Below are 17,896 nucleotides of genomic sequence, written 5' to 3' on the forward strand. Positions count from 1 at the left end.
TAATGACCTACACTGAATTGGTATGAATCAATTTACATGAAGGAGAGCCGCTAGAAAATAGGAATAATCTTTGCCATCCTAAAGCACTAGCAAAATCAACTTCTAACACAACAGCATGTATAAAACGAAAAGAAAATAGGTGGCACTACAATTCACTCTCAGTAGAGTGTAGTAAGACTGTGGGTTTTGACAGTCCTGAGACTGAAAACTGCCTCTGACATTTACTGGTTTAGCGAATTTGAACAAATTTCTTAACATCCATAATCCTTCGGTTTCTCACTTGTAAAACTGACATACTAACTGTGCCTGTCTTATGTGATTGTTTCAACAGCTCAACCTAATTTTGCACATACAACTTATAGCATATTAGCCTAACTGGGCAAGCTCTTGGTAAAAGGTAGCTATTTGCATGAGTCTAGCACATAGGATCAATATAAATACCACTTTTTCCTGATGCATGGTCTTCCACTCTTGTAGGACTCTCTCTTTAGCAAACACAGGAACAATATTATATGTGAGGTTCATGTCATACTCATGGTTTTAGTAGGTGAATATCACCCCCAAATGTGTATTTATTCATTAAAAAATGAGACTAAAGCTGCACAAGGGCAGGACTAGCACATAAAAGGTGCTCAGTAAAGACGTTCATGCACTTATTCAACACAAAAGTACCTACTATGTTCCAAGTACCATGTGTGCTAGGAATAGATGAATATTAAAAAGGAAAGGACAGGCTGTCACAAGGAGTTCACTGACAATGACATTTACTCTCTCTACACCTTTCTTCCTTTATATATTAACCTGAATTATTTTATTTAGTATTCATCTGTTGGAGAACGCTTTCCTCAGCCCCATAACCACTTACTTATACAATGCCTCTAAGCCATCCACTAATTTGGACATTTTCTCCTACAGATCCCACCTCCTCCAACAGAGCAATTCACCAAACTCATCCATTAAACTTCCTTCCACTCCCATGCCAGCATCCCACACCTACTCTGCCATGATTACTTTTACTGCACATACCCAGTAAAGCCTAACTTTACAGAAGAAAATCTCATACTAAGGCAGATTAACATCAACTTCAACTGAGGGCTGAATGCTACTTGGCACTCCCATTATCATGGTTCCTCCACTTTCCAGTTGTATTCCTAGTCCTGTCAATCCCTTCATCTGCATACTAGATCCTATCCCTGCTGCCTCTTCAGAGACCTACCCTATTAATTCCCCCATCTTTCTCACACGTTTTATATTTCTCTCTACTGACTTTGTCCTGTCAAAATTTGGACATGCTCAAATATTTCCTTTCTTAAATCTCTTTTTTATCCCATGTCTTTCTCTAGCTACCATACACTTCCCTCCCCTTCAAGGGCACAATTCCTGAAAGAGTCTGTTATTTTAGCTATCTCTAATTCCTTATCTTTCTTACTAAATTTTATTGCTTTCAGCTTCTGCCTTCACTACTGTTCCCAAAACTGATTTCACAAAAGCTAGCAATGATATCTTGTTGATGGATAATTTTTCAGTTGTCTTAACTGGTTTGACTTTGGAGCTATATGTAAAACTACAGGGCACTCTCCTTCCTTCATAAAACCATCTATTTCGAGACGCCTGGATGGCTCAGTGGTTGAGCGTCTGCCTTGAGCTCAGAGCGTGATCCCAGGATCCCTCTGCCTACGTCTCTGCCTCTCTCTGTGTGTCTCTCATGAATAAATAAACAAATCTTTTTTTAAAAAATCACCTGTTTCATTCTTCTGGGATTTTTTTTTTAAGATTTTATCTATTTATTCATAATAGAGAGAGAGAGAGAGAGAGACACAGGCAGAGGGAGAAGCAGGCTCCATGCCGGGAGCCCGATGCGGGACTCGATCCCGGGACTCCAGGATCACGCCCTGGGCCAAAGGCAGGCGCCAAACTGCTGAGCCACCCAGAGATCCCCTCTTCTGGGATTTAACACTCTTCTACCAATACTTTCTCCATCAGATCCTTAAATATTGACATTTTTTTAGGATGGTATTCCAACTACTTTTTTGGTTTTTTTTTTAAGATTTTATTTATACACAGAGAGGCAGAGACCGAAGTAGATTCCCTGCAGGGAGGAGCCTGATGTGGCTCGATCCCAGGACCCAGGGATCACGACCTGAGCCAAAGGCAGACACTCAACCACTGAGCCACCTAGGTGCCCCTCCAACTACTTTTTTCAAGCTTCAATTCTTCCTAAACTTTTTACAACTCACAACAAGAGATATATTTTATATCAAATGTGTGTGTAAGAACACATGAGTATCAGATAAAACTTTCACAGATCAGATAGGCTCTGATCTTTTGATTCTATTCTACTTCATTTAAAAAACAATATTGTCTGGGAATCTCTAAACTGATATACATGATTGTCTCAAATGTTTTCATTACTCTGTTTATGCTGATGACTTCTAAATTTACATTTCCAGGGCAGAAGTGTCTACTAAAGCCCAAACTCATACAGCCAATTTCCTTTGTAACATGCCACATGGATAGCTCTAACTAACATACTTCAATCTCACCATGTCCAAAATTGGAGTTCTCAGCATCTCTCCACCAAACTTGGTTTTCCTCCATAGTTCCCTACCTTGATATAAACTTTTAAACTAGTTTCCCAAGCAAAATATCTAGGAGTCATTGCTGATTCTTTTTTTACTCTTTCGACTGTCACCCCATAAATTTTTTTTTTTTTTTAATTCCCACCACTGTCCCTCTCATCCAGACTGTATTCAACTCACCTTAACAGTTCAGTCTGGTAATGAATCTTCTCATACATATTATATTCTTCCAAATTTATAAATGTAATTCTAATCACTTTGTGTTGCCTACTATTATAGTTATCTACTGTTGTACCTTAAACTACTCAAAACTTAGGGGTTTAAAACACTAAATTATTTGCTCCTCATTCTGAGATTTATGCAAGTTGCCGGGGGTAGGGAGGTTCCTCTCTGATTCATAGAGTATCTGCTAGAACACCCAAATATGGCTTCCTCACTCATATCTGATCCTTCAGTTGGGATGACTACAAGTGGAGGCTAGCCAGTTTGGGCTTTCACACAGCATGGTAGTATCTGGATAGTGAGACTTCTTACATAGAAGCTGGCTTCCTCTAATATGCAAAAGCAGAAGTAACCAGTCTTTTTAATGTCTGATCTCCAAAGTCCTAGAATGTCACTTCTGTCATGTTGGTCACAGCAGTCACATGGCCATCCTAGATTGAATAGGAGTAGGGGGAGAGTGAGAGTAAACTTCATTTCTTGATGAAAGACATTACTGCAGTCATCTTTGAAATGAAATATATCTAATTCACATTCCTTCCACATGTAAAATACACTCATTGTCTCCCCTAACCAAAATGTCATCCTATTATAGCACTGGCTGTAAGGCCAGAATCTAGTTATTTAAATCAGGTTCAAGTGCAAATGGTACTCCTTGGGTTTAGTTCCTCACATACAGCTCCTCAGATACAGCTCCTCTTAAACCAAAACGCCATCACCTCAAAAGATAACTTATTTGCCCCACTGCAGTAAGCCAGGGATAGGACTGCAATGGGCACTGGAGTTCAAAAGATGCAGAAGATAATGAGTTACACTGAAGGCATTACAGTGTCATAGCAATTGTGAAATCTGCTGGGCACATGTCATCAATACTTTGATTAGAACACAGTCATGTTCTTTGAAAATAGTCTTTTGGGGATCCTGACTTTGCCCTCTGGCCTCCTGGCTCCATTCTCTGAGTCAGTCTTCCTATTTCAGAAGAAATGGTCCATATTTGCAATGGTGGAGCTTTCTCCATCTACTTCATGCCCACACAAGGTTCAGATTCCCCTCACACATAAAGGCTCTACTTAGTTGAACTATGTCTATCATTTTCCATCTAAGCTGGTGGTGCTTCCATTAGCACTATTCTTGTAAAACCTTTGTGAGTTTCTTACTAATTTTATTAGAATTGACTCAATGAAACAGACGCTGCAACCAAAAATTTCTTTGAGATAGGTCATTCACTACTTTAGGCTATATCATGGCACTGTAGGACAACAGACTTAAGAGCCTTAGAAGCTCTTTGGCTAGCTAAAACATTCTAAAAGATACAACTGTAAGATTCTTTAAGCCCCTTTGTCTGGTTGAAAGGCTCCAAGAGCCATTGCCTTAAATCCTTCTGAAGTCTCAACATAAAATCTTACAGAAGCACTCTTAGTCTGATCCTTACTTTGAACCCATTTTTTACTAATGGTACTCTTGGATTTTTGAAGTATTCAGATAAGTGAAGGCAAGGAAGGTGACATTCTTTAATGGAGGACCAGGATAAATAAAAGCATAGTCAAGCTGAGGAACAGTGAAGAAAGCCATCTTGCTGAGTTCAAGGGGAAACAAAAAATGAAATTGGAAAGGTACAGTAAAATTAGATAAACTAAAAGTCCTAACAGATTACAGAACCTGGAATTTATGTCCAAATGTTACTATAGCAGAGACTCTTGGAGAGCTTTATAAATACATGGTCTTGCCCTAGAAGGAAAAAAAAACTCTTAGAGATTTTAAAAGGCTGAAGTAGAAATATGTATCTAAGCAAAGCTCCCAGGTGGTTCTCAAGACAGCCAGATTCAGCAGCCACTGCTTAAGGTAATAATCAACTGTCAACTTTTTGAAAATGGGAGCGACTGAAATGCAGGCATCGGTGAACTTTTTGGTTACAAGCTTGAATGATTAAAATCTGTATTTTCATTTATAATTTTCTATTTCTCTTTATTCATATTATTTCCCTCAGAGACCTACTTCAGAGAATCTATGAATCTGCCTACATACATCTATAAAAACCTCATTCTCATAATAATCTCACCTTAACACATAAACAATCATTTTCTGTTTGGTTGCTTTGTTAACAATTTGAGGATGGCTCAGTCAGTTAAACACCCCACTTTTGATTTTGGCTCAGGTCATGATCTCATGGATCATGGGATTGAGCCCTGCATCAGGCTCCTGGTTCAATGAGGAGTCTGCTAGAAGATTTTCTCCCTCTGCCGTCCCACCACTGGCATATGCACGAGCACTCTTTCTCTCTAAAATAAATAAATTTCTAAAAAAGAAAAGAAAAAGATGAGCCTGATATACTGGAGGCAAGGTCATAATAGAATTAGGCGGGTGTGGTACTATGCAACAAGTATGAAATGATAAGGACCTGACTTAAGATGGTAATAGTAAGAATGAAAATAGAGATCAGAGCCTTATGGTTGTTAACACTTCTAGAAGAAATCACAGAAAATGTCCTTTGCAACCTTAGAGTACACAAAGATTTCTTTAGTAGAGAGGGAGGAAAAAAGCTTGAAACATAGGGTAAAAAATGATAAACTGGGTTTCGTCAAGATTAAAAACTTCTACTCTTTTTTTTTAAACTTCTACTCTTTGAAAGCAATCATTTGTACAATGAAAAAGTATGTCAAAACTTGAAGCAAGTACAATACACATAACTAGCAAAGCATGATATAGAAATACACAAAGAACTCTTAAAACTCAATAAGATAAACAGACCAGTTGTTTAAACGGGTAAAAACTCTGAACTTACACTTCAAATATACCAATGACCAATGAGTTTCTGAAAAGATGCACATCACTGGTTACAAGAGAAATACAAATTAAAACCACAATGTGATACCACTACACACCCACTAGAATGGCTAAATAAAAAAGATTGAGAATATAAATGTTCAACTGAAACGCTTGTAGACTGCTAACAGAAACATAAAATGGTACAACTACTTTGGAACTAGTTTGGCCAATTTCTTATAAAGTAAAGCATACATTCATACCATGACTCCACAACTGCAATGTTACATGTTACAAAAAATAAAAATAAAAATCTCCACAGAAAGCATTCTACACATAATGGGGTTCTAAAAGACACAGGAGCCCATGTTAAAAGTTTAGAAAATTTGAGCCTCAAAAAAACTAATAAGTAATTCATTGAAACTTAAAAAAAAAATAAACAAGCTCTGGAATTATATCTAGGTTCAAATTCTAACTCTATCACATATTAATTGTGCGAACTAGGGCAAGGAAATTACCCTTGCCAATTGCTCGGTTTCCTCATTTGTGAAACAGGGAGAATGATTTATACACCATAAGGTTCTTGTAAGAATTCCATTAGTTCTTACAAGAACTAATGCATGTCAAAAGCACTAAAGGACATAAGGAGCATTAAATGTTAGTCATTATTACTGTAAGTTTTGGAATTCTAACTCTTTCCATTCAGAAGCTGTTAATAGTAAGCAAGAGTACTTGAGACATGGTAGACAATTCAAAGAGGCTTATGGGACATTTGTTAATCTTCTCTGGCAGTTTATCTTCAATGTAATCAAGAGTTAATGGATAGAGGGGCACATGGGTGGCTCAGTCTGTTGAGCATCTGACTCCTGGTTTCAGCATGGGTCATGATCTCAGGGTCGTGAGATGGAGCCCTGTCTGGGGCTCCTTGCTCAGCAGGCAGCCTACTTGAGTTTCTCTCTCTCTCTCCCTCTCTCTCTCTCTGCCCTTCCTCCAACTTGTATGCACTCTCTCTCTCTCTCTCTCTCTCAAATAAATAAATAAATAAATCTTTTTTTAAAAGTTAATTGATATATCTTAAACAAATCTGACACCTGGAAACTATGATATAGAATTTCAGTAGGTAAACCAGAGGGAGATGTTTTGCATTACACAAAGCCAATAGGTTGATTTTAATAAATAAAAACATTCAATATGTAATTCACTCTACAAATATTAATTTGCCCATAACTTATGCAGGAACATCTGGGTACAAATCAAGATAGAACTGACATTGCAGATGCTTTAAATGCAAAAATTGGAGGTTTACATGGGCAATCCATGCTAAAAGAATTTCCAAATTAGCCTCTGTAAGGTGCTGAAATATGCAGCACCTTGAAATACAAGTTTTCAACCCAAACAGAATCATTTATTTAAAAAAAATAATATTAATAGTAATAATTACTTATTAATCAGCTATCATGAGTGGTTATTATTTACTAAGTTATGTTCTAAGCTTTTTATATGAATTAACATTTTAAGCCCTATAAAAATCTTATGTGGTAGGTATTATTATCTTCATTTTATCAATGATTGAAATTTAATGAATATATTAAAACATATGAGTTCTTTATAATATTAAAAAAATTTTAAAGACTAAATGTGTCACCACTGGAAGCAGATTTTACATCATCTCTTGGGATCTCAGGAGGAAACAACCATTTATCTTGCCTTTCCTATAGGAACTATATTTCCATGTTTACCAAGTAACTCTGTGACAATTAAGATCTCGTCTTTTCAGAAAAATTTTAGTAACAAATGTTAAAAGAATGACATATTAGAAAATTATCATTTTTCAACCCCTAATATTTTAACTGATTAAATGATCATCAAAGGGTGCTTACACCTATAAGGAAAACGTTGAGGGGGGTAAAGACTATTTACCAGGTTCCAACTATATCTATTTTACTTTCAAGTCATAAGGGTAAAAAAGTATGTAACTTTCAATGAAGAGGATCACTACTGATTAATCTTTTTATTTTTTTAAAGATTTTATTTATTCATGAGAGACACTGAGAGAGAAGCAGAGACACAGGCAGAGGGAGAAGCAAGGGGAGCCTGATGTGGGACTCGATCCCAGGACTCTGGATCACGCCATGAGCCAAAGGCAGATGCTCAACCACTGAGCCACCCAGGCAACCCCCTACTGATTAATCTTAGGTCACTAACAGTGGGACAATCAAACATAAAGTGAATTCTCATATGATGCAGCATACATTCCCCTATATTATACATCTCCAATAAAATAATCTCATCATAAATGTTCAACCTGAATATAATCAATGTTGCATTTAACTTGCAGTTTAAAAAAAATAATAACTTGCAGTTTATAGAATATATAGAAGATAGAACAAATTAAACAATCCTGCAAGAAGGTGATCAAGCATAAAAGGTCAAACATTCTATAGGGACACTGATCCAGTTTTATAAAAAAGTTAAAAGCAACAAGAGAAAATTAAACAATGAGACTCTTGGGATTAAAGGAAATATAATGACCTAACAACCAAATACAATCTATAAACCTTTCTTAGATCCTTGTTTTAATAAGCCTACTGTAAAAAGATGTGGAACAATTGGGGAAATTTGAATATGGACTAGGTATTAGCCTATATTAAGCAATTATCAATAATTCTGTTAAATGTAACAACGGTTTTAATGGCTATGTAAGAAATTGTTCTTAATTGCATTAAGTATTTTGGGGTACAATATCATGAGGTCTACAATTTGAAATGTTCCAAGCCTCACCCTCAAATAAATGAAACAAAGAGAAGAAAAAAGTTAATAATTTCTTAAATCTATCGAATGGGTATATTAGTGTTCATTGTACTATTCTCTCAAATTCTGTTTGCCTGAAAAAGTTCACAATAGATATAAATAAGGGTAGTTTTAATTATTAGTAACCTTTTCCTTGCTTCATTAAGTTCCAAGTTAAAAAATTCCTCTAAATATTCTAGTACACAGATACAGGAATTATCTGAATCTATTATAGCCAAAATTGTGGTGCACAGAATGGAAAAACCACATAAGCTACATCCTTTCAGAATTTTATCTTAATGAAGGTTATTTATATCAATGTGTACCATAAATCCACTTTCAAGCTTCAAAAAAGCATCCTGGCAACAAAAATGCTAACTGACCAAAATATATTTAACAAATAAGCAATAGATGTTAATTAATAATTATTAATAGTAATTATTTTTATGTTTTTATATAAAGTTTTTCCAGTTCCAACAATGGTAAATAAAAATTTTCCAACTAACACTTGACTAGAAAAACATTTTCTACTGAAATAAAGTAGAAAATGATCATGTAACTTACTAATTTATCAATTAATACTCATTAAAAAGAAATAACTAAAGCCTATTTTCAAAGAATAATTCACAAAGTCACAACACCAAAACCTAATTATACAGAGATTTGGTGATAGTTAAGACTGTAAATTACATTTTATAAAATATTAGTAACTTCCACTGAACATGGAGCCTGCCTGGCACTCTTTCACCCTCTCTCTGCCTCCCCCTCTGCTCCTCTCCACACCTCATTCACCCATGTGCTCTCTCTCTCTCTCTCTCTCTCTAATAAATAAATAAAACCTTTATTTAAAAATTCCAATGGTATTTTTCACAGAAATAAAACAAAAAATTCTAAAATTTGTACAGAACCACAAAAGACTGCAAATAATCAAAATATCCCAAAAAAGAACAAAGCTGAAGGCATCATGCTCCCTGGTTTCAAACTATAAGACAGAGCTATAGTAATCAAAATAGTATGGTATTAGCATAAAAACAGACACATAAGTGTATGATAGCTTTCAAACACCAAATTTAAAGTGTTCAGTTTTAAAAGCAGAAGTCTTTCCACCATAGCTATTGTAGTACTACAAGAGTTTTAAAGCATCTGAGTAAATACATTTTACTAAGAAGCAGAATTCAATACACAAAATTTATCAATTATGAATTAGGAAGTGAGATCTATAATCCTTGGAAGTCCCCAAGATTCTTTTAGAAAGTCTGCAAGGTCAAAACGTTCCATAATATATTTTCATCGTGCTGACATTTGCAATCATGGTACAAAAGCAATGTTGGGTAAAGCTGCTGGTACCTTAGCACAAATAAAGGCAGAGGCACCAAACTGTAGTAGTAGTCACTGGTTTCTTCACTGCCATGTACTTACAGTAAAAGGCCAGTATCAATTACAGATGTTCTTGATGAAGCAGTAAAATTAATTAATCTTAAACCTTGAGTACACATGGTTTTAATATTCTGTATGACAAGATGAGAAATATGCATACAGCACATCTTTGTATTGTATTGTATTTTTTTGTATTGTATTTTAAACCGTGTCAACACTTAGTAGATCTGAATCATAAGCAACTATTTCCCAAATAACTAAGGCATGATGATAAAAAATCATGCATGAAAAAAAAAATCATGCATGAGTTAAAAGTCATTCAAAGTTCAAGACAGATCAATGGGCTCTTTATACTCTTCATAAAAGAGTATGAAAAGATTACGGATAAGTTTCAGATTCCATTTTGCAACCAATATTTAAGAAACTATCACTTGTCAAATTTTGGTGTAATATTGAAAACTATCTGCAATTATATATAAAGCTATTAAAGTAATCCTCCCTTTTCGGACTACATATATATGTGAGGCCAGATTTTATACATATACTTCAATCAAATCATCACATCATAACAGATTACCTGCAGAAGCAGATATGAAAATGCAGGTGTCTTCTTAAGTTAGATATCAAAGAGATTTGCAAAAATGGTATGATGGTAGTTCTCAACCAAAGACAATTTTGTCCCTCAAGGGACATTTGGCAAAGTCTAGAGCTATTTCTGGTTGTATACAACTGGAGAAAATGCTATTATCATCTAGTGGGTAGAGGCCAAAGATGCTGCTAAATATCCTACAATGCACATGACAGCCCCACACAACCAAGAATTATCTAGCCCAAAATGTCCAAGGTTCCAAATCTAAGAGACCACGAGGGAAAAGAATATCACTCTTCTCACTCAATTTTTTTTTTTTGAGGCACAGGGAAGGAGGAACATAGCTTTTTTTTTTTTTTTTTTTAAATAAAAGTGTTATTCATATTAACCTGTGGTGGTTTATTATAATTTTAAATGAATCATAAACATTTTAAAAATTTCTTCATTGTAATTTGCAATAAATATCAATAGGTTAACCCACATTAAAGTTCTCTGAGGTCTTCAATAATTTTTAACAGTGTAAAGAGTTGAAACCACAAAGTTTGAGAATCACTCAATTAGAAGAAAAGTGTAACTAATCAAGTACACTGGGGAATATAAGAGGCATTAAAAGGACTCTAAAAGAACATAAACTCATTTCAAGAGTATAATAGATGACCAAAACAAAGAACCTCTATAAAACAAAACGGTTACAAAGAAAAAAGTTATAATAGACCTAGAATGTCATTCTTTCCTTAAAACAAAAACAAAATGAAAAGCACCATTTCTTACCCTGACTATGAGGACTTGCTGGACTAAAAGATGGCTGATACAAATCTTTGGTTGGCGTTGGATAAGCTTCTTTCCCTTGGCGCTGACTCATCTTTCCTGGTGTCAGAAGTTGAGATTCGTCACTGTTTGCTACCACAGCTCAAGGAAAGAAGGAAAAAAGAATTAGTATTTATGTTATGGATTTACATAATGGCATAGTTAATAACATAGAATAATGATTGAAATAGCCTCAATAGTTATATTCATTTTACCAAGTCTGTACTTTAATAAATTTGCACAATTGCTTTGTTTTCTTTTAATTGTAGTTTGCCATCAATCCAAGAGAAACTGACAGGTATGCATGAGTCAAATTACACAAAATAAAGACATTATAAAAATGAAAATACATAGTCAACTGATAGTGAAAGGTACTCCAAGGTTACTATGAACTTTTCATTGTGCTATTAACTCTTTATATTTGCCCATAAAGCAGTAAGAGACAAGTCATTTCATAAAAGAAATACAAATGGTCAATAAACATCTGAAGGTAGCCAACCTTCATTAGTAATCAGAAAAAATTAGTAGCAGTATAAAATACTTACATTCACTAAAATTTCTACTCTAATTTCTAATTTTCATGAAAAGTAGGTATAATTTCTGTTTTAGAGATAGGAAAACTTGACGTTCATTCAGAGACTGTCTTGCCTAATAAGTGATAGAGGTACAATGCCTAACTCAGGAGCATTTGGTTCCAAAGTCTAATCTCTTAAAAGCCTGCTGCCCTAGTAATTAATTTAAATCGTGTTTAAGGCTGTTATTCACCTATTTGGCCAGGCTACTAATAAAGAAGAGCAATGCCCAGTTGCAGAGAGGACAGAAAAGAGATACAGATTCAATGAAGAACAGGGCAAATTGTGACCAAATCTACAGTGCCCTAGAATCTCCATGTCCTTTCATTTTTTTTTTAATCTTTTTTTTTAATTTTTATTTATTTATGATAGTCACACACAGAGAGAGAGGCAGAGACATAGGCAGAGGGAGAAGCAGGCTCCATGCACCGGGAGCCCGATGTGGGATTCGATCCCGGGTCTCCAGGATTGCGCCCTGGGCCAAAGGCAGGCGCTAAACCGCTGCGCCACCCAGGGATCCCCCATGTCCTTTCAATATGTGTTTCTGTGCTTTCCGCCTACAAAAGCTTTAGCTTTATTTGGGGAAGTATGATTCTGTCTTCACTACAGATTTAATTTTTAACTTAACCAGAATTTCATGTTCACATTGTTATCACCTTATCTTTTAAATCAATTGCTTTAAATTCAAATTGTCTTCCATTGTGCTAAAGTTTAAGAATTATATTTTAGCTCTGTAAATTTCAATGTAAAAATTCAAAAAAACTTTCACTTAACATCCAAGCAAAGTTAAAAATTTTATGCTCCCGTTAAGTCCATAAAAAAAGAATCTATACTCTCCTGAATGTGTATTTCTTCCTGAACTAAATTCATATGTCCAATTGCCTGCCCTATAATAACTGCTACTATTTAATAGGCACCTTAAATTTATCCAGAGCTTAATTCTTGATTCTTTCTATTCTCCAAACCAGCCTCTCATGCATTTTATTTAGTGGAATTACTAACTCTCCTCCCCACCATTCTCAAGCCAAAAACCTTAAGATATATATTCTTCTATATTTCCTCTTTCTTTCACACTTCACATCCAATTCATCTGTAAGATTTTTGTAGTCTACTTTCAAAATTTAACCAGAATCCTTTTACTTCTACTTCCACTACTATCACCCTGTTCTAAGTCACCATTACTCTTCCACTGGATCACAGCAACAGATTTTTACCTAGTCTCCAGACTTTCTCTCTTGCTCCTTGAGTAGAATTAGAAACCTGCTACCCTATGACCCAGCAATTGCACTGCGGGGGATTTACCCCAAAGATACAGATGCAGTGAAACGCCGGGACACCTGCACCCCAATGTTTATAGCAGCAATGTCCACAATAGCCAGACTGTGGAAGGAACCTCGGTGTCCATCAAAAGATGATGGATAGAGAAGATGTGGTCTATGTATACAACGGAATATTACTCAGCCATTAGAAACGACAAGTACCCACCATTTGCTTCGACGTGGATGGAACTAGAGGGTATTATGCTGAGTGAAGCAAGTCAATCAGAGAAGGACAAACGTTATATGGTCTCATTCATTTGTGGAATATAAAAAATAGTGAAAGGGAATAAAGGGGAAAGGAGACAAAATGAGTGGGAAATATCAGTGAGGGAGACATAACATGAGAGACTCCTAACTCTGGGAAACGAACAAGGGATGGTGGAAAGGGAGGTGGGCGGGGGGTGAGGGTGACTGGGTGACGGGCACTGAGGGGGGCACTTGACGGGATGAGCACTGGGTGTTATGCTATATGTTGGCAAACTGAACTCCAATAAAAAATAAATAAATTTTTAAAAATAGAAAAAAAAGAATTAGAAACATGAACAATCTGAAAATCATGAATCAGATTTGCACCACGCAGAAATATCCTTAATGGCTTTCCATTATATTTGCATTAAATTCCATGGCATAAGAACTCAAAAGTGGCTGGCCCCCCCTTACCTCTCCAGCCTCATTTTCTATTACTATCCTCTTTAGTCACTTGGCTTCTAGCTCTAATGGCCTTCTTGCCATTTTGCCCCCGTCTCTGGGTCTTTATATCTCTGGTTCCCTCTACCTGGTTCTGAACACCCCAGATGTTCACATTATTGACCCCCTCATCATTTGTTGTCTGTGTTCAAATGTTATCTCTTCAGAAAAGCTCTTCATGGTGCCTGTGATTAGTAAGTTCTTAATTTTAATATAATACAATTTATAAAATTTTTTGAATAGTGTGCACTCTGCCACAATAATACTCTATCACTTTATCGAACTTGATTTTCCTTGTAGCTCTTATCACAATCTGAAATTGTATCATTTGTTTGTTTATTTTTTGACTTTTCCACTAGACCACAAGTTCTACAAGAGAAGGGAATTTTGTCTGCCTTGTATTTCCATAAATCCTCAAGTCCTGGTATGGTTCCAACATAGCAAAGGTGTTCAATAGAATCGTGCAGAAGGAACCCATCAACAAAATTTTATATTTTTATGAAACTTCATTACCATAAAGTAAATGGCAGCTCCTTTGGTTACAAAATTTAAGATCCATTTAATTCCTAAAAATTGGAGCATCTGGGTGGCTCAGTGCTTGAGCGTCTGTCTGCCTTTGGCTCAGGCCACAATCCTGGGGTGTTGGAGTACCGCATCAGGCTCCCTGCAGGAAGCCTGCTTCTCCCTCTGCCTATGTCTCTGCCTCTCTTTCTCTGTGTCTCTCATGAATAAGTAAATAAAATATTTTTTTAAAAATTCCTAAAAATTGTTAAATTAAAAATGTATGGTACTAACGTAGGAAGAAACAAACTGACCCTAAAGAACATAACAGAGAGCTCTCATTATCAAATTCATGCATATGCTGAGCCTAGATAAACAAAAGAGGTAGGGACAAAAAAGACCACTCATTAATGATGCTAGGAAAATGGAGTATGGGAAAATTAGATCCTAACCCTTATATCATGCACAAAGAATAGTTTTATGAAAATTAAAGACATAAATATAAAAAAGCAAAACTTAAAACCTTTTAGAAAAAATATAAAAAGAGTATCTTTATAAACATGGAGTAGGGAATAATTCCTTTAAAAGATACAGCAAAGCACTAACCAAAGAAGAACTGATAAATTCTACTTTATATTTGCCTTTAATCAAAAGGAACCATAAAAAGTTAAAAAGGAAAATCGGATATTTGCAACATATATAATTAACAAAGGGGTGGTATCCAGAATATGTTAAAAAAAAAATAATACAACCCTATAAATCAATTGGAAAAACACTGACAATTCAATAGGAAAATTTAGGGATACATCAAAAAGAATAAAATACCTAGGAATACATTTAACCAAGGAGGTTAAAGGCCTGTATAGTGAAAACTATATGATAGTGATAAAAGAAACTGAAGAAGACACAATGAATGTAGAGACATTCCAGGCTCATGGATTAGAATAATTAATATTGTTAAAATGTCCATACTACCTAAAGCAACCTACAGATTCAATGCAATCCAATTGCAATTTTGAATCAATCAAAATTCCAATGGAAGGGCGTCTGGGTGGTTCAGTCAGTTAAGTGTCCAACTCTTGGTTTAGGCTCAGGTCATGAGATAGAGCCCCTCCTAGGGCTCCTGGCTAGCTTGGGATTCTTTCCCCACTTCCTCTCCCTCTACCCTCTGCTCTTCCCCTGGCTCATATGCAGGCTCTCTAAAATAAATAAATAAAATCTTTAAAAATTTTTTATTTTAACTCCAATAGCATTTTTCACAGACATAAAACAAAAAATTCTAAAATTTGTATGGAACCACAAAAGACTTTGAATAATCAAAATAATCTTGAAAAAGAAGAAGTGGAAGGCATCATGCTCCCTGGTTTCAAACTATAAATCAGAGCTAATCAAAATGATAATCAAATAATCAAAACAGTATGGTACTGGCATAAAAACTGACACATAAAAAAAAAAAACTGACACATAAATCAACAGAAAAAAATAGAGGGTCCAAAAATACACCCATGAATATATGGTCAAATTAATTTATGACAAAGAAGCCAAGAATGTATAATGGGGAAAAGGGTTGTCTCTTCAATAAATGGTGCTGGGGAAACTGGACAGCCACATGCAAAAGAATGAAACTGGAGCACTATCTTACATCATCTTCAAAAATTAACTCAAAACAGATCAAAGACTTGAATATAAGACCTGAAGCCTTAAAACTCCTAAAAGAAAACACAGGTAGCAAGATCCTTGACATAAGATTTGTTGATGGTTTTTTGGATCTGACACCAAAAGCGGAGGCAACAAAAGCAAAAAATAAACAACAGGACTACATCAAACCAAAAAGCTTCTGCACTGCAAAGGAAACCAGCAACCTACTAAAGGGAGAAAATATTTGCAAGTCATATAACTGATAAGGAGTTAATGTCCAAAATACACCAAGAGCTCGTATAACTCATCAACAAAAAACAATTTGACTTAAAAATGGTCAGGAGGTCTGAATAAACACTTTTCCAAAGAAATAATGGCCAACAGGTACATGAAAAGATGCTAAACACCACTAATCACCAAGGAAATACAAATCAAAACCATAATAAGCTTTCCTCTCACACCTATCAGAACAACTATTATCAAAAAAGAAAGGAAATAACAAGTGTTGGCAAAGATATGGAGAAACCTGACTACCTATGCACAGTTGGTGGGAATGTAAATTATTGTAGCCACTATGGAAACAGTATGGAGGATTCTAGGAAAGTCAAAAATAGAAACATATAATCCAGCAATTCAACTTCAGCATATTTTTCTGAAGAAAGTGAAAACGCAAATTTGAAAAGATATATGCACCCCTATGTTCACCACAGCATGTTATTATTTACCATAGCCAAGTGTCCACTGACAAATGAATGGAATATTACTCAGCCATAAAGAATGAAATTTGCCATTTGTAACATGGGTGGACTCTGAGGGCACCATGCTAAGTAAATTAAGTCTAACAGAGAAAGACAAATACATATGTTCCAAGTCCAAAAACCACGTTCACAGATACAGAGAACAGACTGGTGCTTGCCAGAGGTGGGGGGTTAGTGAGTAGGCAAAATGGGCAAAGGGAATTAAAGGTTACAAACTTTCAATTATAGAATAAATAAGTGATGTGAATGTGACATACAGCATGGTAATTATAGTTAATACTATACTGCATATTTGAAGGTTGCTAAGAAGATAAATCTAGAAGCTCTCATCATAAGAAAAAAATTCTGTATCTATGTATGATGGTGGATGTTAATGAGATTTACTGTGGTGATCATTTTGCAAAACATACAAATATTGAATCATCATTATATAACTGAAACTAATATAAATTTGTATGTAAATTGTATCTTAATACAAAACATTTTCAGTTAAAGAAAAAGAAAAATTTGGGGGAGGGAAGGGTAGGCTTGAATATTGAGTTCGTAGAAGAAAATGAAAAAGGCCAATATATATATGAAAAGATACAGAAAAACACAATTCAAGATCACAATGAAACAAATATTTTAAACTCAGTAAAACTGACAAAAATTAGTCTGATAAGAGCAAATGCTGATAAGGATGGGAAACAATGAGACATTTTATGCACTGCTGCTGGAGAATAAACTGATATAAGTACTTTGAAAACAACATAGAAAAAAAAAGAAAACAACATAGAACTACCTTATTAAAACTGAATTTCAGCATACCCTATGGACCCAACAATTTCCCTTTTAGCTTTATACCTAGAAATAATACTCATATGCATTTACCAAGAGAAAATAAGAACGTTCATAAGAGCAAAATCAAAACAACTTAAATATTCATCAACTGAAAATAAGATAGATTGTGATATACACGTAGAATAGCATACAGCACTGAAAAGGATCGATCTATAACTATACCCCAAAACATGGTTGAATCTTGAAAATATAATATTAGCTACAAAAAACAAGTCCTAAAATATGACACATAGCATGATATCAGTCATAAAATTAACTAAGCAAAACTTGGTGACACATATGGAATTTTAAAATATCAAAAAATAATTTTTTAAAAAAGCAAAAGACAAAAAATACAAACTTATCATCACCTCTTAGAGGCATACACAGGGATAGAGGAGAGAAAAAGCACATATTCGAACATGAGGGATTCTAAAGATTCAAGTTCTGAAGTGGTAGCTTCAATACATACTCACTG

The 17,896-nt window shown here is 35.1% G+C and overlaps 1 protein-coding gene across 7 annotated transcripts in view; it reads right to left on the reverse strand.

Annotated features, from left to right (window-relative positions):
- OSBPL8 (oxysterol binding protein like 8) overlaps nt 1–17,896 on the reverse strand; it is a 143,095-nt gene that overhangs the window by 58,539 nt on the left and 66,660 nt on the right. For 5 of the 7 annotated variants that reach the window (XM_038558501.1, XM_038558499.1, XM_038558506.1 and 2 more), the window contains one exon: nt 11,089–11,226. In XM_038558501.1, the coding sequence (XP_038414429.1) occupies nt 11,089–11,226 (138 nt within the window). The remainder of the gene's footprint in view (nt 1–11,088; nt 11,227–17,896) is intronic. The other 2 variants (XM_038558500.1, XM_038558505.1) reach the window with 1 other exon arrangement.

The sequence above is a fragment of the Canis lupus genome, chromosome 15 (genome assembly GCF_011100685.1).
Source record: "Canis lupus familiaris isolate Mischka breed German Shepherd chromosome 15, alternate assembly UU_Cfam_GSD_1.0, whole genome shotgun sequence".
In the NCBI taxonomy this organism is placed as follows: Eukaryota; Metazoa; Chordata; class Mammalia; order Carnivora; family Canidae; genus Canis; species Canis lupus.